The sequence below is a fragment of the Lampetra fluviatilis genome, chromosome 6 (genome assembly GCF_964198595.1).
Source record: "Lampetra fluviatilis chromosome 6, kcLamFluv1.1, whole genome shotgun sequence".
NCBI lineage: Eukaryota > Metazoa > Chordata > Hyperoartia > Petromyzontiformes > Petromyzontidae > Lampetra > Lampetra fluviatilis.
In genome coordinates this window covers 9,653,044-9,676,746 of record NC_136280.1, presented here as the reverse complement: position 1 = coordinate 9,676,746, position 23,703 = coordinate 9,653,044, and the positions used below count along the sequence as shown (strand labels likewise).

Below are 23,703 nucleotides of genomic sequence, written 5' to 3'. Positions count from 1 at the left end.
CTGCAATTGCATAACAAATAGGCAGCTAATACGATGACATTTACTCCGCTTTATTGACGTCCAAACAGACGAACCTTACAGCTCACAATGAGGGAGACATATTTAGAAGACAAATGCCAACCTCGAGTGGGAGTATTCTCAGGGTGTCTTGTCGAGTGCTTGTAGAATCGCCAGTGTGAATCCTGCTGGATACGCATGCTGTTTGTGTACTCTGTGTATTCTTGTGTTTATGCTTCAGATGTGTGTGCCATGTTGTTCGCGTCTTGTGTAGTAAGTCCATTCTGTGCAGTGTGATTTTGCTGTGTCGTGTGTGCACTGAGCGTCTCTCGCTTCTTTGCATTTCACCCAGCTCTACAAGTTGTCACTTGAGGATAGTGTCGTCAGCTGCAGGTAGAGAAGCACAAGTAGATACAGCATTAGAAATTGAGTACCAATTTCATATGATGGCGGAAAACATTGTCATATATGCAACAGGAGGAAACCACAATACCCACTAAACTCGGAAAATAAATGTATAACACTGCAAAATACATAAAGACTGTATGAAATATAGTGTTTATATAGTGCTTGTCAGTTAGCCTAAATCTGGCTCGTGAAAGCAGTGGTTTGCCAAAACTTGGCATGAACAAAAATCACGCGATTGAAATATATCACCTGTGTTCCAGTAGCTGTTTCAGAACAAGTCCCGTTGCAATAAATCTGTGCCGGCTTGTGTTTTATACATTTCGTGTGAACAAGAAGTTTGATGCACATGGCTTTTTGAAGAACACAGAGATCGACCGAGCGCTGTGTCGAAAAGGGTGTCACGTTAACGAGTGACAAGGTTGAGTGAATGCGAGTATGTACATGCGGCAGCGATCTCGCGTGCAATCCGTTCCGACTCCTCTCGCTTCTGCCGCTCCTCCTCCTCTATCCGCCGCTCCTCTGCCGCGATGGGCTTCAGCCGTGCTACACGTGAAGCCACACATTTAAATGTCAATACACAAATACATTTGCACACTCCAGCTTATATTGTATAAGATGTTCTAATTGCACATAAAGTTATCTGCCATACCTGGACGTGATATTGACACCGTTATAATTTAGCAACATAGTCAAACCATGTGTCTTGTAAAATAATGTATTACACGTCAACTTATGGCGTACAACTATTGTGCTTATACTTTAAAACACGATAGCATACATGAAAAGCATGCGAAGTCCAAGTAATGTTTTACATAATGCCTCTGTGTGCTATCTGCATGACCTTTGGAAAATTATGTCACAAATCTTATTCTGTAATCCTTTTACCTGAGATTACACATTCCCTATCCATCGGTGTTTGATGCATCACCATCGGACCAAAGGTTTATGGACCAGCAATAACCCAAATGTTTTGTAAAAAATAATTGAAAGTTTAACACGTAGGCTTTCGGACTAATATCCATAATACAGTTTTTTTGGGTTAGTTCACCTGAAGCTAGTTGTAATTATTGGCGAAACGTTGTACTCAGATTATACACACCGGTTTGCTGTACTAGTAACGAAGTGGCATGTTCTGTTTGCGTGACAAACCTTACTAATTAGCTGTGTCGGTTGGTGGTGGGCTTAACGACACATATTTACGCGATCCAACCCAAAAAAACCTGTATTATGGAGAATGTTAAGTTTTTGGTGTAGTCAATTATCAGACCAACAACTTGTTCGACTTGTGAATTCAGCTTAATGTGGTGGCTTAAACCCAGATTACAACAAAGGGACTTTGTGGTGCACACTCGTAATCAGCTCCACGAGCCAACCAGCAACTGCGCAATATTTGGAGGACGCTCCAGCGCACAGCTCAGTAAATTCTCATGGTCACTTTACCCAATCTGGCGGAGCCGTAGACGATACCAAGTCCCAGCGCAGAGTAGCGCGCCATCTGAAATGAAGAGCACCAGAAAATCCACGTTTAGTCTCGACAACAGCTCAGGTAACTGTCATAAAGGGGATAAATACATTTAATCTTATAACTGGACAAATAAACTCAAGCTGCGTCTCAAGGGTTATCCGACACGTTAAAGATTGAACAATGAGAAAAGCCTCTAAAGGGACGGTCAGGCGCAAAATATCAGCACTGATGTTCCTGCATTGACGTATTAAACTTACGTAGTACCAAATACTCTAAATGTGGACCGAAAACCCGGAGAAAAATCCACGCGACCACGGGGAGAACATGCAAACGCGTCAGGGTCGGAATCGAACCCACGATCTCCTGTATACCAGGCGAGGTAGTTAACATCTCCGCACCGCAGCGCCCTACAGAATAACTTATGTTGTTTCTTCCTTCTAAAATGTGCCTCACAGACCAGGTCTGGTCCCGCACGAGTTGAAAGCTTTGTTGATTGCTCGGGGGACGATCGCGATGTAGCGCGTCTGTATTGCACTCGAGTGCCATCATCAACCTTGAGATCGCCCGCACATGGAGCAGGTCAGACAACGTCCACACGTCATTCGCGCTCTATGACAGCGGCGCCTGACCCTCTCTGCATGGCCCTCAGCTTTGTTAACGCATCATAGGCACGCGTCGCCACGAGTGAGAAAGACTGCCTCGGCCTAAGTTTCGACGAAGAAAACAGCGCGGGAAGAACCGGGCGCCACCTCGCTCGCGCCTACCGAGTCCGGGCAAGGTGACCCGGCACAGCGACTAGGCAAGCCAGGGCGCCTCCCTAGGCCGCCGCACGGAAGAGCTCGGCGGAAAGCGAAGCGTTGGGAAAAACGAGGGAATCAAACGCGCGGCGACTCCCTGTAAGTTGCGGGGAGACTTCCCGAGGCCAGGTTTGAGAAGGACGCTCAGGGAGCCGCGCGTGAGGCAACAATAACCTTGATGAGCGGAGACACTTGCACGGGGGGCACCATCTTGCTGGCCTGCTGCTGCTGGACGACTCGTCGCACGCTGACGTCACCGCGTACAATTATAATAGAACGTGACGTCACCGCGTACAATTATAATGGCGCGGGACGTCACCGCGTACAATTATCAAGACGTCTGACGTCACCGTGTACGATGAAAATGGCGCGTGACGCTACCGCGAACAATTGTAAAAAACTTGCCTGACGTCACTACGAACAATTGTAAGGGCTTCCGGGACGTCACCGCGTACAAATATAATTGCGCGTGACGTTTAGCGTACAATAAAAAAGACTTGTGACGTCACCACATACAGTTAGAATTGAGCGTGACGTTGCTAGCCGGTGACGTCACGCTCAATTATAGTCACATCAACGCGTGAGCTTTTTTTTTAAGTGTCGCGTGACGTCATCACGATATGGCCCCCACAGTGTTGCTGGGTGCGACTTCGCGTCATCCTGTACACATCGATGATGGCGCGTGACGTCACCGCGCTTGTGTCACGACGAGACATGTCGTGCGCGCGCCGCCGCTTCGTTGCGGATTATCGAGACGCGTGACGTCATGGCAACTGGTCACGTGAACCACAACACGGTCATTTTTATTGACTTTGCAATCAACGCATTGAGGCTACCACCAACACTGCCCGGCTTCCTCTACACACAGCTCATCAGTGACCCCACCACCACACTGCCGGCTTCCTCTACACACAGCTCATCAGTGAACCCACCACCACTGCCGGCTTCCTCTACACACATCTCATCAGTGACCCCACCACCACACTGCCAGCTTCCTCTCCACACAACTCATCAGTGACCCCACCACCACACTGCCGGCATCCTCTACACACAGCTCATCAGTGAACCCACCACCACTGCCGGCTTCCTCTACACACATCTCATCAGTGACCCCACCACCACACTGCCAGCTTCCTCTACACACAACTCATCAGTGACCCCACCACCACACTGCCGGCATCCTCTACACACAGCTCATCAGTGAACCCACCACCACTGCCGGCTTCCTCTACACACATCTCATCAGTGACCCCACCACCACACTGCCAGCTTCCTCTACACACAACTCATCAGTGACCCCACCACCACACTGCCGGCTTCCTCTACACACAACTCATCAGTGACCCCACCACCACACTGCCAGCTTCCTCTACACACAACTCATCAGTGACCCCACCACCACACTGCCGGCTTCGTCTACACACGACTCATCAGTGAACCCACCACCACCACACCACCCGGCTTCCTCTACACACAACTCATCAGTGAACCCACCACCACACTGATTGCTTCCTCTACACACGGCTCATCAGTGACCCCACCACCACACTGCCGGCTTCCTCTACACACATCTCATCAGTGACCCCACCACCACACTGCCGGCTTCCTCTACACAAAACTCATCAGTGACCCCACCACCAACACTGCCGGCTTCCTCTACACACGGCTCATCAGTGACCCCACCACCACACTGCCGGCTTCCTCTACACACAGCTCATCAGTGACCCCACTACCACACTGCCGGCTTCCTCTACACACAGCTCATCAGTGACCCCACCACCACACTGCCGGCTTCCTCTACACACAGCTCATCAGTGACCCCACTACCACACTGCCGGCTTCCTCTACACACAGCTCATCAGTGACCCCACCACCACACTGCCAGCTTCCTCTACACACAGCTCATCAGTGACCCCACTACCACACTGCCGGCTTCCTCTACACACAGCTCATCAGTGACCCCCACCACCACACTGCCGGCTTCCTCTACACACGGCTCATCAGTGACCCCACCACCACTGCCGGCTTCCTCTACACACATCTCATCAGTGACCCCACCACCACACTGCCGGCTTCCTCAACACACAACTCATCAGTGACCCCACCACCACTGCCGGCTTCCTCTACACACATCTCATCAGTGACCCCACCACCACACTGCCGGCTTCCTCTACACACAGCTCATCAGTGACCCCACCACCACACTGCCGGCTTCCTCTACACACAACTCATCAGTGACCCCACCACCACACTGCCGGCTTCCTCTACACACAGCTCATCAGTGACCCCACCACCACACTGCCGGCTTCCTCTACACACGGCTCATCAGTGACCCCCACCACCAACACTGCCGGTTTCCTCTACACAGAGCTCATCAGTGACCCCACCACCACACTGCCAGCTTCCTCGACACACAGCTCATCAGTGACCCCACCACCACACTGCCAGCTTCCTCTACACAGAGCTCATCAGTGAACCCACCACCACACTACCGGCTTCCTCTACTCACGGCTCATCAGTGACCCCACCACCACACTGCCGGCTTCCTCTACACACAACTCATCAGTGAACCCACCACCACACTGATGGCTTCCTCTACACACGGCTCATCAGTGACCCCACCACCACACTGCCGGCTTCCTCTACACACAGCTCATCAGTGACCCCACCACCACACTGCCGGCTTCCTCTACACAAAACTCATCAGTGACCCCACCACCAACACTGCCGGCTTCCTCTACACACGGCTCATCAGTGACCCCACCACCACACTGCCGGCTTCCTCTACACACAGCTCATCAGTGACCCCACCACCACACTGCCGGCTTCCTCTACACACGGCTCATCAGTGACCCCCACCACCAACACTGCCGGTTTCCTCTACACAGAGCTCATCAGTGACCCCACCACCACACTGCCAGCTTCCTCTACACACAGCTCATCAGTGACCCCACCACCACACTGCCGGCTTCCTCTACACACAACTCATCAGTGACCCCACCACCACACTGCCAGCTTCCTCTACACACAACTCATCAGTGACCCCACCACCACACTGCCGGCTTCCTCTACACACAACTCATCAGTGACCCCACCACCACACTGCCAGCTTCCTCTACACACAACTCATCAGTGACCCCACCACCACACTGCCGGCTTCGTCTACACACGACTCATCAGTGAACCCACCACCACCACACCACCCGGCTTCCTCTACACACAACTCATCAGTGAACCCACCACCACACTGATGGCTTCCTCTACACACGGCTCATCAGTGACCCCACCACCACACTGCCGGCTTCCTCTACACACATCTCATCAGTGACCCCACCACCACACTGCCGGCTTCCTCTACACAAAACTCATCAGTGACCCCACCACCAACACTGCCGGCTTCCTCTACACACGGCTCATCAGTGACCCCACCACCACACTGCCGGCTTCCTCTACACACAGCTCATCAGTGACCCCACTACCACACTGCCGGCTTCCTCTACACACAGCTCATCAGTGACCCCACCACCACACTGCCGGCTTCCTCTACACACAGCTCATCAGTGACCCCACTACCACACTGCCGGCTTCCTCTACACACAGCTCATCAGTGACCCCACCACCACACTGCCAGCTTCCTCTACACACAGCTCATCAGTGACCCCACTACCACACTGCCCGGCTTCCTCTACACACAGCTCATCAGTGACCCCCACCACCACACTGCCGGCTTCCTCTACACACGGCTCATCAGTGACCCCACCACCACACTACCGGCTTCCTCTACACACAGCTCATCAGTGACCCCACCACCACACTGCCAGCTTCCTCTACACACAGCTCATCAGTGACCCCACCACCACACTGCCAGCTTCCTCTACACAGAGCTCATCAGTGAACCCACCACCACACTACCGGCTTCCTCTACACACAGCTCATCAGTGACCCCACCACCACACTGCCAGCTTCCTCTACACAGAGCTCATCAGTGAACCCACCACCACACTACCGGCTTCCTCTACACACAACTCATCAGTGACCCCACCACCACACTGCCGGCTTCCTCTAGACACAGCTCATCAGTGACCCCACCACCACACTGCCGGCTTCCTCTACACACAACTCATCAGTGACCCCACCACCAACACTGCCGGCTTCCTCTACACACAACTCATCAGTGACCCCACCACCACACTGCCAGCTTCCTTTACACACAACTCATCAGTGACCCCACCACCACACTGCCGGCTTCGTCTACACACAGCTCATCAGTGACCCCACTACCACACATCAGTGAACCCACCACCACCACACCATCCGGCTTCCTCTACACACAGCTCATCAGTGACCCCACCACCAACACTGCCCGGCTTCCTCTCCACACAGCTCATCAGTGAACCCACCACCACACTGCTGGCTTCCTCTACACACGGCTCATCAGTGACCCCACTACCACACTGCCGGCTTCCTCTACACACAGCTCATCAGTGACCCCACCACCACACTGCCAGCTTCCTCTACACACAGCTCATCAGTGACCCCACTACCACACTGCCGGCTTCCTCTACACACGGCTCATCAGTGACCCCACAATGGCATTGTCCGGCTGCCACTGAAACAATGGATAGCACTTAACCGGATCCGCACCAACTGATTAAAAAATATCTGCAGATGACCAAGTCCCTTGCTCTATGCCCACGTTCATCAGCAGCTCCTATTCATTCATAGCCCTATTTGGCAAATCCGCTGTTGGATGAGCGCCTCTCTTATGCCGTTATTTGGCCATACTTCCCCACGCCGGTCAGTGCGGGCGGGTGATGGCGTGGTGCCACGACTGCTCTCCCGTACAGCACAACACTGCATGATGTCACACTTTTGATTAATATGGTAAGGTGAGGCTTAAGAGGCTGAGCCTTTGTTATGGAGAGGTACGGTTTGTGACTAAACCTGGCCTACATAACAATAGTGTGCCGTACTTGGCCCTTCCCCCCTCTCTAACCATTATATATACGGAGTGGTAGCTCTTGCAATCTCTCATTTACTTGATACAGCTGTTGTGGCAGTGACGGTTCCACCTGAAGACGGAAGCTTGTGTTGCCTCCGAAACGTCGTGATTTTTATTTTATTTTACTTTTATTAATTTTAATGTTTTACCTACGTGACTTTACCGAAAAAACCTAAGAATATGAATCCTTGCAGTCACGAAAGCTTCAAATCTAGAATGAGTGCGTTGGATTGCGAGACGAGGCAGTGCCTCGTGCTTGCATTGCGCCCCCTCGTGGCTAAAATGCACCGCTTCAAAATTAAAACGCGCCTGGGTGGGGAAATCATTTGGTAAGGCACTGCCAAGGCAACCGCAGGGGTGAGGTAATTAAATGTTTGACCAAATATAACAGTCATAATATAGGTTTTTGGGTCAGATCGCGTTATTTATAAATGTGTCGTAACCCTCCACCACCCGACACGGCCAAACAGTAAAAAAAAGTGTCAAATGCTGTTGAGCCTCTCTTCAACACACCAGTGGGCTAAAGAAGTGAATTATTTTGTCCTTTGAAAACGTGACATATTTTTTTACTGTTTGGCCGTGTCGGGTGGTGGAGGGTTACGACACATTTATAAATAACGCGATCTGACCCAAAAACCTATATTATGAATAATATTGGTCGCGAAAGCCTCCGTGTCAAATATAACAGGTTAATTTTTAAGATAATTTTGTATGGCCCGCGAATGATGTTATGAATATCCAAATGGCCCTTAAAAAGGTTCCCCACCCCTGTCAGACACTACTCTAGGTTGACAGCAGTGCACAAATAACGGCAACACAAACTCAACACATGCGTCCAGAACACTGCCCTTTATGGAGGAAAAAATATCAACCATGGTCAATCCACTGCTGGATGAAGTCCTCCCCAAGCTGCTGCCACCTCTCAAGATCCAGCGATGAAATAATTCACCTCGCAGCACTTGCACACGAGCTGATTTCAGAATGAAAATCTGTATTTATATTGGAGGAATCAGATTATGTAATTAAGAAATGTCCTGCAACAATAGTATATGTGCGAATGTATGTTTAGCTAACAGATGCTTATCAATTCCTCAACCACATCAATTCCATACACCCAGCCATCAAATTCACCATGGAGATAGAAAAGGATGGCAAGCTACCCTTCTTTGATGTCCTAATCGAAAAGAGACCAGATGGCTCAATGAGCCATTCTGTCTACAGGAATGCCACCCATACTGATGCCTACCTGAAACCTGAAATTGTAACTTAAAGGGATGAGGTATTGAAAACTAATTCCCTACAATGGGAAGAATGTGAGCGCACGGTGAACTATTCATAGCCTTCATAAAAGTTTGATGTTATCGTGATTAGGACAAGAGTAAATACGCAACAACACTATATTGAACATATAAGATCATTGCATTATTTATTCAAAATACAATTACATTACTGTGATAGAATGCAGTCCATGCATACCTCATATTTAATGACAATGTTACATCTTAAACTGAATAAACATTAGCATGAAATTTGCAATAAATTAATAACTGAGAATAATACTACTGTATATCATATGTAAAATTCCATATTCGTCAAAACACCACGTGAATAAAATTGTATATTTACCAAAAATGCAATGTATTTAAAATATTGTAATAAAGCACTTCCACGACAACTGTTGACTAGCATATTCTTACGTGTTTTTCTTTATGATATGACTGCACATCTCCGCTCTCTCTCTCCGGATGGCTCCACTCTCTCTTTCTCTGCCGTGACGCGCGCCCTCTCTGCTCCACCATCACCGCGCGTCTCTCCCTCTCGCTCCCTGTCCACCGCTGGCTGCCGGGAGGAGAGACGGCTTCGCTGGAAGGACCGCCACGTGGCCGGTGGCGAGTAGAGGGTGGCGATGACGCAGTCCGGACTCCAGGCTTCCCACACCGACCAAGAGTCCCCTCACTGCCTCCCCTTATATTCTCCTCGGCGGAGCAAGCTCCGCCCCCGGACACGCCCCCTCGTAGAACCTTCTCGACTGTTCTCGCGCGTACTCTCTAGCTCCGCCCGTCACCTTTGGCCCAGATGCATCCCACGCTTCCCATTGGCTATTAGTTACCCAGTGGTGGCTTATGCAGATACCGCTCGTCGTCCCCTAGATGGCACGCTCTCATTACAATATGACATGCGATGTTTCACTACAGCTTAATCATCAGTCAATGTACATCTGTATAGAGTCTAAAGGAAGGCCTCCCCCATCCTGGTCTCATGGGCCATCTCAATCCACGACATGACCTGATCTCATTGCTGCATCTCCATGGTGGTGGACTTCTGGGGCTCTCTGGATTCCATTTTGTTACCAGTCGTGTTCATCAGTCATCGTCCCTTCTGGTAGTCCTGCTCAAGCCTACTTTTATTCACAGCCAATGCGATTTTCGATTTAAAGCTTTCGTGACTGCAGGGATTCATCTTCTTGGTTCTTTCGGTAAAGTCACGTAGAATGGAAATAATAAAATAATAAATATCAAACATAAACAGGACCCTGCGGGGTGGGCTGATAGGAATAATACTTAGTACCGGTACAGGGATATCGCCCGGGTATAGAGGAGTTAAAGAAAAAATTACTGTATTCTAGTGTAACGTTAATTAAAAGTGTTTGTTTTGACAAAAAACGCTGTGAGATTTAAAGACTCGTAGTCTTTCATTTCCAAACGATCACATCTGAGATTAATTGACCTTAGATGGGGAAACTCGAATGCATTTACTAGTATAAAGGTGAAATAAAATAGAGGGAATAAACGGCACCTTGGTGCATTTTATGTCGTCTACATAGAGTTGAATAAACGGGCGTTTGGCATATTCATATAACAGTACTACATTGAGAAGTGTTTGTTTGGCACTTCGAGTTTTTATTCGCGCGCACGACATGGATACCGAAAACAACCACGACTTTGAAGACCCCAATGGTTGTCTGGACGCCCACGTTGAAAAGATGCTTGCTGAAACAGAGACCGCATTTGCTGTTGGAACCCTTTACAAACTCGCAGTGAAAGCGTCGTTTCCATGGACCCAGAACCAACCGCAGTTGGTGCTGCTATAACGGTAGCATCGCCACCAAACATGCAGCCAGCAGCTAAATAATCAAAGATTGCAGCACAAGTAGAAATACTTGCGTGTGAATACGATGTAGTGAACACGACAGAGATGTAGTGAACATGGCAGAGATGTGGTGAACACGGCAGAGATGTGGTGAACACGGCAGAGATGTAGTGAACACGGCAGAGATGTAGTGAACACGGCAGATGTAGTGAACACAGCAGATGTAGTGAACACAACAGATGTAGTGAACACGGCAGAGATGTAGTGAACACGGCAGAGATGTAGTGAACACGACAGAGATGTAGTGAACACGGCAGATATGTGGTGAACAAGACAGAGATGTGGTGAACACGGCAGAGATGTAGTGAACACGACAGAGATGTAGAGATGATAGTGAACACGACAGAGATATAGTGAACGCGACAGAGATGTAGAGATGATAGTGAACACGGCAGAGATGTAGTGAACACAGCAGATGTAGTGAACACGGCAGAGATGTAGTGAACACGGCAGAGATGTGGTGAACACGACAGAGATGTAGAGATGATAGTGAACACGACAGAGATATAGTGAACACGACAGAGATGTAGAGATGATAGTGAACACGACAGAGATATAGTGAACACGACAGAGATGTAGAGATGATAGTGAACACGACAGAGATGTAGTGAACACGACAGAGATGTAGAGATGATAGTGAACACGACAGAGATGTAGAGATGATAGTGAACACGGCAGAGATGTAGTGAACACAGCAGATGTAGTGAACACGACAGAGATGTAGTGAACACGGTAGAACTATAAGCGAGTGAATAGCAGCAGCGACGAGGCCTCTCGCTGCCTCTGCTCTGCCGCTGCCGGGCTGCAGATTCAGCCGCACTAGGCCTCGTGAAGCCTGCCGCACTAGGCCTCGCGCCGTGCTTTTCGTGCACAAATAAGGCGATTAAATGTATCTCGTCTCTGTGTTAATAAATGTTTCTTGTCTCTGTGTTAAAAAAACGTGCTGCTTTTCAGTAAAGTATTTTTTTAAATAAACGTGCTGCTTTTCAGTAAAGTAATTTTGAAGCGAAGTTTAAAGTTTTGCCGTGATGCGCTGGAAGCGACGGCCATCTTGATTAATTCACAGATCGCAGGGGGAGCGGGCGGCCATCTTGTCGGACAGGGTCATGCCAAGTGTTTGCAGTAGGGGGCGATGTTGATACATGGACGGACGGACAAACGCGGACGGACGGACGGACAAACGCGGACGGACGGACGGACGGACAAACGTGGACGGACGGACGGACTAACGCGGACGGACGGACGGACGGACACAATAATCTATTGGTGGTCTGGTCCACTTCGTTCCTACCAGTATAAAATAATTCTCACGACGTTTCGGCCACAACGCAAGCAGCCGTCCTCAGACCTGCTCTCCACCTGAGGACGGCTGCTTGCGTTGTGGCCGAAACGTCGTGAGAATTATTTTATTATGTTTTATTTGTATTATTTTATTATTTCCATTCTACGTGACTTTACCGAAAGAACCAAGAAGATGAAAGCCAATGTGACGTCAATAATTTGTGTGCGTTCGCTGGTACAAGTGCTCCTCTCATTGTCAGTGTAATTCTGAGCATGCCTCTTTACTCACTTTTAGATCGTGTTTAACATGTATTCTTTGTCAATGTCCATGTTGCTCATCCACGTGTCATAGTTGGCAGTGTGCAATTAATTACTCAAACGTTAGCAGCAATGTCATGGAGCTAACACTGCTGATTCGGTCTGCCGTTCATATTATTGCCTGCATTACAATACCACATGCACTATTTCTTTTATACCTGATGATGATTGCTTGTGTTGCAATCGAAACGTCGTAGTATGCTATTATTTAATTTATTATTTTATCTTTATACGTGACTTTACCGAAAGAACCAAAGAATAATTCCTGCAGTCACGAAAGCTCCAAAATTAAGATTGAACCACTTCTACGGGGAAGTTTTAAGTTTATCTTTTTTCTCTCTCTCTGGTTTTTTGTTTTCTCTCTCTGCCTGTGTCCTCTCTTTGGAATTTTCACACTTAAATTCTAACTTAGCAATCTTTGAAATACGTAATCAACCAGGCTATGCGTTAATTGTGTGTTGACCGACTCTCTGTGTTGCATTACATTACATTTCGATATTTTGCTAGGTTATTTAATTTTAGTGTGTCTTTCTCCTAATTTTCAAGCTTGCGTACCGTACTACGTCATCGTCCACTCATTGACATGCTAATTTTTTTCTCTGCCCCCTCCCTCTCTCCGCCCCCGCCCCCTCTCTATATTTAAGGCCTCGTCACAGAGACGATCCCTCTCTCTTTGTGCCGATACGTGTTCTCTCTCTGTGTATCTTTGTGATGTCTGTCTGCTTATATGTCTGTCTATAGTTTTCTGGTTAGATTTTTGTTGCTATTTCTTTTATACCTGATGATGATTGCTTGTGTTGCAATCGAAACGTCGTAGTATGCTATTATTTAATTTATTATTTTATCTTTATACGTGACTTTACCGAAAGAACGAAAGAATACATGCACTACTTATTATGCTAAAACATTCCACAGCGTAAACCTCGGTTTTTTTCTTGTTCCCTTTAGTTGTCTCTCTCTCTTTGGCACAGCTGATCATTATTTACACGCCATCGAGTGTTATTTTGTGGCTTCCACAAAATGATGTAACATTTGCGGAAAAACAAAAATCCAATAATCCCGTATCCAGACAGTATGATGGATATGACCTCCACGGCAACCATGTACTTTCCAGGTGTGACGTAGTAGGCTGGGATGAATGAGATCCACACAATGAAGAAAGTCAGCATTCCCAGCAGCACTAACTTGCCCTCGTTAAAATTCTTCGGAACCTTTCGCACCAGAAACGCCAAGACCACGCAGACGAGACCCAGCAGGTAGATATAGCTGAGAATCGGGATCAGGAATAAGGAGGACTTTTGACATTCGACGTTGATGGATTTCAGACTGGGCTGCATCGTGACCTGTGGCTGCAAAATCGCCAGCCATAGCACGCATATAACCACCTCTATACTGGTGAGCAGAGCCACGATGACAACCTCAAACTTCATGATGATTTTCAGCTTATTAGTGAAAGCTTCACTGGGCTTAAAGGCGACCACCATCTCCACCGCCTTCACCAGGGTACAGGAAAGACACAGGGAGAAGCTGATGCCAAAACATGGCTGTTGCACAAAGCACTGCCATGGCGTAGGCTCCCCGAAGAAAGTCAGCGTGCCCAAGAACATGCAGCCAAGCGAAAAGAGCAGTGTGAAGTACAAGGTACGGTTTGATGCCTTCACGATGGGGGTGTCGTGATATCTGACGAAGATCACAGTCACTGCCAGGGTGAAGCAGAAGCCCAGCATGGCCAGGACCACAAGTGTGATGCCCTCGCCCGATCCCCAACGCAAGTATTCCAACGGCTTGGGCACGCAGGAGGTGTGGTTTTCTGAGGACATCTCGTTGGGGGTACAGTCTGTGCAGTTGATGGCATCTGAGAACAAGGGTGGATGAAACGTGACAAGGTAAATACATTTTTCGATTTAAAGCTTTCGTGACTGCAGGGATTCATCTTCTTGGTTCTTTCGGTAAAGTCACGTAGAATGGAAATAATAAAATAATAAAAATAAAACATAATAAAATAATTCTCACGACGTTTCGGCCACAACGCAGGTCTGTCGAGTAGACAGACTCTGTCTACTCGACAGACCTGCTCTCCACCTGAGGACGGCTGCTTGCGTTGTGGCCGAAACGTCGTGAGAATTATTTTATTATGTTTAATTTTTATTATTTTATTATTTCCATTCTACGTGACTTTACCGAAAGAACCAAGAAGAAGGTAAATACAATACATTGCGTTTGCTTTGTGTTTGTGTAAAAAAAAAACTGCAGGAAAATACACGAAAAAATATGTTATCTTCGAGTGACATACATTACGCCAAGCCTGTTAATCGTTTTTTTTAAACAAACGTTTATTAAGATCGCTTCCTGACCGCAGCTGCAGAGAATTCGAAGCTCGAGGGGCCAAGCCCATGGAGCTCACAGCGTGTGGGGATATGGACCCGGACTCAACTCCAGATTATGGAATGTAAGAGGGCCATTCATGTATGAACTAAAATTTAAACGGTTGACACAACTGCCAATGGGACCGGCATTGAGGAAGGTGTTTATGACCATTTGAAAGGGCTGAACTCTGAAATATCTCTGGAGGATTAATTTTCAGTTTAACACGTAGGCTTTCGCTGTGTCGGGTGGTGGCAGGTTTTAACGATACATTTATATATTTACGCGATTGCATTTTCCCCTTCACTATTTCACAATCATAGAATGTAAAATGTTTATCAATATTAAATATGTATACACATATGCTGTAAACACGAGACCCAGTGAAATTGGTTAAATATCCCAATGCAGAAACCTGCTGAAAAATAGTGTAGTGACATAAAACAGATCACTACGGCATAGAATGAGGGAATGTGGGTGTAGCAGCCAGCACTGCATGTAACACCACGCAGTGGGTCACTAGGGTGCGTGGTGCTGGCTGCTGGCGAAGGGGGGCATGTGGGGACACGGCACCGGCTGGCGAAGCACGTGATGGGCTAGGGTTAGGGAGGTAGGGCAAAGGTGACCGAGGGGACACGGGGAGCATGGCCCAGAACCTTCTGGAGGGTTCCAGGAGGGGGCGTGGTTAAGGGCGGAGCCGGGCAGGTGGCACGTGGACGGCGGCCAAGAACCTCCTGGAAGGTTCCAGAAGGGGGCGTGGCCAAGGGCGGAGCCAGGCCACACTAAGGGGAAGCCCCGAGGCTGAATCGGGGCTGTCTACAGGTGGAATGGAACCCGAGGTCTTCGTCTCCGGCGACGTGGGTCAGACCCGTACATAGTTATCCCGTGTGTGAACAGTGTGTAAGATATAGTGTAGAGTAAACGTTGTTGCCTCCTAAAATAATGCCTGAGAAGTTGCTCACTACAATAGTATGGAAAAGAGTGGGGCTTTAATGGAGACAGAAATGACAAATATATTTACTTGAAAAGTCTCAAATTAAAATATTCAAAGCACTTACGTTAGGAAATGAAGTCTAAAATAAGAGCAACTTCCCCAAGCAGTGATCGGCTATAGTACAATATTATATTCATGAAAGTATATTTTGTATATTTAAGGAACATTTAGCCATTAATTCACATTTTGCGTTGGGTATGTCAGTGTGTTGGTAATATGTTTAAATGTTTTCCATTTGTCAACAGGCTTCTATTATATATTTGTTTTGTTGAGATGTGACTTTAGATATTTTGATAAGTTACCCTACTTAACAGATCTAGTTTGGGATATGTGGGTCAATTACCATTCAAAATGTGATTTTTTTGTGGCTTTTGTTATCAGGTTTGCTGTAAATTTGTCTTGGGTTGTGCATTTATAATGTCATATGTAATGCTTTTCTTCCAATGCAGATGAAGATGAATGTGTAGTTCCTAAACTGCAACTCACTTAAAGTAAGTCTGCGACAATCACTTATGCTGCCAGTTACGCTAGAAGAAATAAATAACCAAACGATTTAAACAATACACTATAATAGTTGTAAGCAGGATAAAAAACATGTTTAATATGTATTTACTGTATTCAGAACTTTGATTAGTGGATTTTGTATTTCATAAACATTGCCAGGATATAAAGTATTTAAAAATCTATTGCTAAAGGGACGATACGATTTGTGTGGCCCTTATATCACACGATATACCAAAGGACAGTCATATCACAAAAACACGAATGTGTTATGACCATGCATGGTACCGTCTTTATCGCTGTAGCTTCCATCTGAGCAGCTGACGCACTTGTAACAACATTGGGCACTCCAGCCAGGTCCGAATTCCTTCCTCTGGCCTTTTATACAAGGAACTGAACACATGGATGCAGGTACCTGGAGTTGGGTTGAAACATCATACGCAAATGCTTAGATCGTTAGTTGAGGGAAGATGCATTTAATACACTTCCTGCAATAACTGAAAAATATGCAAAGGGCTGCTGGTAATGATTACTTATGATAAAAAAAAGTTTAGGCACGTCAGCATTTTATTCAACAAGTGATGCGTTTCAACCACAGCAATGAGATATCGTGATAATTTTACCTGTGTGGAGACATGCATGCAAAATTGTTCATCTGCGTGTTTAAGTCTGACAAAGTACTACGTTCTCTTCGTAATCAAAACATCTCTCTTGTTAGGCAAACGTCTGGTTTGTCCGATACAGTTGGTTGTCATAGCGACTATCTTTATGGCCAGCACGTGAATCAGAATCGTCCATGATTGACAATGCTCTGGCAGGATTGATGGATGCCCTCCGAACTAAAACTCTGCAACAGAGATGGGTATCTACCTGTATTGATGGCCTAGTTTTGGGGACAATGCACACAGACCTGCTACTTTGGTAGCTGCTACTTTGGTAGCTGGACTTGGTGACCTCTGCAGAGATGAGGCCAGTGTGAGGTGCCCACCTGTCCAGCTATGATGGGGGGTTTGTAGGGGGCAGTGCATGGAGTGGGTTATTGACTCAACTAGCGGCGTCTGAGTGTTTTCCCCTCGAACATCTGGATTTTACTACGGGGACTTTTGTTTTTTCCCAGGTGGGAAATATTCCATACAACATCTTGTGCATTTGCCATATTCGAAAATGACCAACAAATTACTTCATTAGGATGATGCATAGCAAACATCGCCCCAGACCGACAGACTCTTGCCTTTTGTCAGGCCAGAAGTTGAGATTGTGGAAAATATGGGTTGAAACATTCCCTGCCATTTACCAAAACTCATTTTGTCACGGCAAATTCTGTGTAACTCGTGTATTGATGTGTTTGAAAGTCACACAGAATGTGTGTTGCGTTCAAAGGTGTGTGTATGGACAAGCTAGAATGCTTGTGTGCATGCGCCCGTTATTTTTCAATTTTCTACAGATAACCTTACTTTGAAAGCCACGTTGTATGTCTGCTACGGATGAGCCCCACTTAGCATTACAATGTGCACTCTTGAGATCGTCGTTGAAATTCCACATTCCTACAGAGGTATACAGTTTGTCCATAGAAGCAGCGACCATTGTCTTTCCATAACAGTGGTGTTCGTAATGTTCATCTTGAAGGATACGATGATGAGTTGAGACGTAAACCTGGCCAGGATTTTAACTTGGAAGCTTACAATTTGGGAGTGTGCTGTTCTACCTCCTAAAATGCATCCCTTCTGTCTTAACCAGAGTGCTGTTGTTACCATCATCATACATAGCTTAAGATGGAGAGAGGCAATTAACTTCACTTTGGCCTTCTCCAATTGCAAATTATATCATTGCTAAAAAAGGAATGCAAAGAAAATGTGTCGCGAATGCATTACTTCTGGAATGTGTTCCGAGACTGTGCGGACCTTAACTCTGTGGCCTCGTCAGGACAGATTACCATCGCATTCCAAAAATAAGTAAAATCACCCAAGGTAGCGCTTGTTGTCTGGCGCCCTTTACGCCGGACAATCTCTATTGACATCCAGACCATAACGCAGATGGTATGTGACATTATAACCTTGGCCGAAAAGGCTTCTCTACTTCGTGATAATTTTTTTATTGCCAAGTTTTGGGAAACCCTTTCATCCAATTGGTCAGGGTCAATAGGGTAAGTTCCTAATAACAACAAATTTTGGACCATTGTCACAATAGTTAGCAGACGGATAGAGAAAATTCATGAAGGCTTTCAACCTTAGCTGGGGAGCATTTAAAAGGGTGAACGTCACGTATATACACATTTGTTGCCTCCTCTTAACTTGAGCCACAAGCCGGCACTTATGATTTTGTTGCCAAGAGCTCTGGACCTACCGTTGAGCTGGAGTTCTTCCACATGGGCTCGGAGGTGAAATGGAGAGCGCTTGTATTTGTCCCTTCCTTGCTGTACTCGTAAGTGCCCACATTCTTGATAACCAAGGTCCCGTCTTTCTGCCTCTGCCAGTTCTTGAGGACGTAGTGTGGCAACGGGTCGCCATTCTTGAAGAACTTTACACTGTAATTATTTAGTTGGAAGTTTAAATCGTGCATCTTCATTAACATCTGTGTAGGTGGAACAAAACAAATATAGCCAAACAAGGCGATTTTTAATAGACTGAGAATTCTGCACCACTGTGATACATGTGTAACTGATATTGGTTATAATAAAAACTGAACATAATCCTTAAGTATACTGTATACTGTCCAGGGTTACTGGCAGCACGTGTCTCGAGTTTTCCAGTCTAAATTAAGTCATGCAGGTGGATTAATTGAGGAGCTGGATGCGAAAGCAACACACAACAATGTGCCAGTACAATGCTCCCACCAGACCAGTTCTCCTCTGAAGCATGCACCAGTCTGGTGGAGAAAGCGCTCATGATGAACACACTCCCAGCAGCCACCTGCATGAGTTATCACCTGCAACTGTAAACTTCAAAATCGAGGTGGTAGGTTTATCCCACCCTCAAACAGGAGCAATGTACTGCCAAAGTCTAGGGGTGGCATTTTATGACATGGCCATTGAGATAATTTTGCGATTAATGAATTCAGCATGTGTGATCATGATGATGATGATGATGATTGTAGCTAACAGGACCCTGCGGGGTGGGCTGGTAGGAACGAATAACCAAATAATATAAACATAATGTATTATTACACTTGTTAAGCCAGGAAAGCCCCACTGAGTCAAAAGGTTTTTTGTAGGGTCCTGCCAAGTGTTTGCAGTAGGGGTCGATGTTGATACACGGACGGACGGACGGACGGACGGACGGACGGACGGACGGACGGACGGACGGACGGACGGACGGACGGACGGACGGACGGACGGACGGACGGACGGACGGACGGACGGACGGACGGACGGACGATATAATCTATTGGTGGTCTGGTCCACTTCGTTCCTACCAGTATAATGAGCATTAAGGAGGCATTCATTGTAGCTATAATGAGCATTAAGGAGGCATTCACGTGGAGAATCCAGTTGAAAGCACTTCTCTTGACTGGGGCCCAACTGCAGCCCACCCTCTGAACCGCGTTCATGCAACCTAAGAGGTATAGGCATTTTATGATGGAGCTAATGAGGATTGCTGTGTCGATGTCCACAATCACCTGCCACGGCTGGATGTTTGACACACTGGCGCAACTGCTTTTCTCATCAGCTCCCCTCTTCGTGTCGCAGTCGAGGAGGTCGTGGAGTGCGTGTGCTACCGTGTAGACGGCTAAGTAGACGGCGAACGGGATGCCCATCCCCGCCTCGTTTAGGAAATAATTTTCCATTCTATTCATTGGCCTGTTCACGTCACACAGTTGGGGGCGAGTCGTGGGCCTGTCCTTGTTGTTGGTAGGGATTAAGTTGTCAGTGGATCTTATATCTCTCGCATAAGTGAAGTTGCCAGAAGATGTCAGGTTTTCGGCAGAGGGGGTGTTTTCTGCAGTAACCTCCCCCTGGCCTGCAGCAGTCGCTTTATCTGTAGGGATGGAGTTGCTTGGAGTGGGCGCATTGCTTGCAGCAGTCCTGTTGCTTGCAGAAGAAACGTTGTCTGGAGATGATGTATAGCTTGCTACAGTAGATTTGCTGCTTGCAGCTGTAATGTCACCTGGATATTTGGAGTGATTTGGAGCGGTCTCATTGCTTGTGGCAGGAGAAGGGAAATTTCCTGCAGAGGTGGCATTATTTGTATCAGTTGAGGTGTCAGAATGATTTGGCCCTGCGGTGGGGAGCATGCAGCCGAAAGCCTCTTTCAAATACTCGTCCCCAAACGGATTTTCCGCTACCCGCATGGGGTTCCGCAGGTAGTCCATGATGTCCTGGACGTTGCCTTGGGCCACATCAAATCCTATGGTCCCTTCCAGCGTGGGTGCGTACTCGGGTTTATTTAAATAGGGAGATGTGATCCACCCCTCGCTGGCCACCCAGATCCTGTCCACTATATTGCGTCTGACCACTTCCTTGAGGACCGGCTCAAAGTCGGTGTCGATGGCGAATACGACGATGCTCATCGCATTCGAGTCGGCAATAGTGTCGACGATTTTCGTGATGTCGTTGTACTGAGCATTCTTTGGGATCCACAGCCTGAAGCTAAAGCACACTTTGTACATCGATGCTACTTCGTTTTCGAAGTGGGAAAGGCCCTGGCGGCCATACTCGTCGTCCGAGCCCAGTGTGCCGATCCAGGTCCAGCGAAAGTGCCCGACCAGCTCCGCCAGTGCCTTTGACTGCGAGCTGTCACCGGGGATGGTGCGCATGAAGGTGGGGAACTCCGCTTTATTGCCGAGGGCAGGTGCCGAGGCAGCATAGCTTATCTGCACAACAAAGAAGAGATTCACATGCATATTTATAGTTTTTTCTATATGAAATTATAATGACCATCATTTACAGCTCTGTGTCAATATACTGCCGAATGAAGGTCTTTCGGTTAATGGGGGTTTGACATTACTTCACCGTACCGGTCAGTGCGGGTTGGTGAACAGAGGGGCCCAGGACCAGATTTGAGTCTTTTGCACGTGGTAAGAAACCCCCAAAATGCTCTGTGCTTTACTCACCCCTTGGAGGGCGGCATACGAACACTCAGGGGGTACGACACAGTCAACGTGTAACAAACCACAAACAAAACTGTTAAACACCAAAAAGAGTTTATGATGATGTTGATGTGATCTTGTCTATCATGCATTCCGCTCTTAGCTCCTGCGCATATGAGGACATATTGTGACACCCATAGGCTTAATTGTACACATTTTTTTGCATTTGTCCGGACCCCTCGAGCTATTGCAGGCTGTTTGTAATATCCTCAGTGTGTGCGAGCGGTCATTACGTCTGGAATATTGTACCCAACCACCCCTCCCCATACCCCCAAACACGACAAGGCTAGTTATACCCACCAGTGGCACGTCGTGTAAGCCGAGCATCTGGGCCAAGACAACGGTCTGCTTTGAGTTTCCATCTCCGATGACCCCTACGAGGGGTGGTCTCGTGAGGTCCTCCGTTGCTTTCATCAACGCCACGCCCGCCTCGAGGGACTTCATGACGTTCGTGCAGGAGTCATAGATGTCATAACCGAGCCTGATGTCGGGCAGAAGATCTTGCCTCTCGTTGATCTCGTCGATAGCGTACAGCATGGTGTACATCCATGTGAGGTACCGCATGTACAGGCTTATGCGGCCACGCAGAATGGGGTTGCATGTTAAACGATGGTGATGATGAGTGTGAAATAAACACAGCGATGGGGTAAATACAATGCATGCCAGATTTACGGCCGAAAGTGACGTTCATAATGCCACAATGCACACAACACAAATTCCAAAGTACATTCCACGTGTATGTTCCTTTATAAAAAAAATACTTTTTTTAAACATTGCAAGGTTGCATTAAATTGCACTTCGTAAGTTTTTTTGGGTTATATCACGTAAATATAAATGTGGCGTTAAACCCGCCACCACCCGACACAGCCAATTAGTAAGGTTTGTCACGTAAGCAAAACATGCCGATTTGTTACTAGTCCAGCACACCGGTGTGTTGAAGAGGGAACCCACAGCATTTACAATTCGAGGACTGAAATTTAAATATGGCAATGTTTTTTCTGAACAATGAAACACATTGGGCAATGTTTCAACTTAGACACTGATATGCTTTGCTTAAATGTTTATTTGCATTTATGACAGCCCATTACGCAGCAATGTACGGCTGTTTATGAATCAAGCCTGAAAGTTCTACAGTCATATTCGTAGGTTTTCATTTGATGCATAATGTAGCAAAGAATATTCAGAGGCTAATATGAAAATATGCAATACCTCATGTGAAAATATTAACATTTGTTTGCCAACATATTTGTGCATAGCTTAATTCTATATTTCGTAATTCTAATCAATAAATAAATTGTATCAATAAACAGCTGACATCCCATTTAAATGCCAACACATAAAGTAACAAAAAACATTCAACACGAACTGCTTTTTGTGTTTAGTTTGTGCTTCCTCGCACCTCCGAATATCTACGTAGAGTGCGACAGAAGTTGAACATACATACACCAACCAAAAAAAAACACACAATTGGCAACGTTTCGGGCAATGGCCCTTTTTCATAGCAGTTGTCCTTGTACATCGCTGCCAACGCATCAAATAATCGTATTCAAAGCAGCTCTTGAGTTGCTCTGCTGAATGTCAATCAGGATCATAGAATAATGTACAAAAAAATATACAAAAGCAGTGTTTGTATGCCCGTCAGATGTGATGCTCCTTTACCCGGTACAACGCCGCTGGGAGGGCAGGTCTCCCATGCTGTCGTCGCCGCTGGTGCCCGTGACCTTCAGATGAATGGGGAACACGGCGCCCAGGACGACATCTGCGTCCTCAATACGCAACGCCACCTGCTCGGTAACGGTGAGCGCTGGCGCAGTCAAGCACACGCATAGCGCGGAAAGGTACACAGTTGTCCTCCCCATGGCTAAGGTGAGGCACAGGAACTTGCAGGACGGAGCACCCCCATGCTTTATACACATGCACACACACACCTCCAGGGAACACCTCCGCAAACGCCACGCGGATGTTTATTCTTAGCACGTGAAAGGGCGTTGATACATGCAGCCAAATGCCTAAAACGGAAGAACGTTGATTTGTTTTCACTTTGAATAGTATCGGCTTTTACCCCTTGATCCGAGTAATTCCCCCGTATAATGGGGCTGTTTTGATACCTTGGGTCATCTTGTTTTCAATCGTGGGTCCAATACAGATTATTAATTCAAGGAATTTCTGAGGCAATCTCATGTAAATTGAGGTAATCTAATGTAAATTGTTTACAACTGTTTAACTGCAGAACACATGCTGTAAGTAAAAGCTGCTCGTTCTCGAAATAAAATCCCTGAATTAGACTAATTTATTCTGACACAAACACATATAAAACAAGCACCACAAGGATCATTTGGAA

General features: G+C 47.0%; 1 protein-coding gene across 1 annotated transcript; it reads right to left on the bottom strand.

Moving 5' to 3' along the window:
* Positions 1-361: 361 nt before the first annotated feature.
* Positions 362-23,480, bottom strand: LOC144932956 (extracellular calcium-sensing receptor-like). The gene is made up of 10 exons (XM_078857356.1): positions 23,471-23,480; positions 23,022-23,166; positions 21,663-21,933; positions 19,893-21,086; positions 18,621-18,848; positions 17,195-17,273; positions 13,405-14,273; positions 1,846-1,900; positions 847-948; positions 362-384 (listed from the first exon to the last, which is right to left on the bottom strand). The coding sequence occupies exons 1-10, from the start codon at positions 23,478-23,480 to the stop codon at positions 362-364; spliced, it is 2,976 nt and encodes a 991-aa protein (XP_078713482.1).
* Positions 23,481-23,703: the final 223 nt, after the last annotated feature.

Coding starts and splice junctions, on each gene's coding strand:
- LOC144932956 (XM_078857356.1), bottom strand. Junction 21,934..23,021: donor TCCCAGCGGCGTTGTACCGG/GTAAAGGAGCAT, acceptor TGGCCGCATAAG/CCTGTACATGCGGTACCTCA. Junction 1,901..13,404: donor AAAATAACACTCGATGGCGT/GTAAATAATGAT, acceptor TCTTCATTTCAG/ATGGCGCGCTACTCTGCGCT.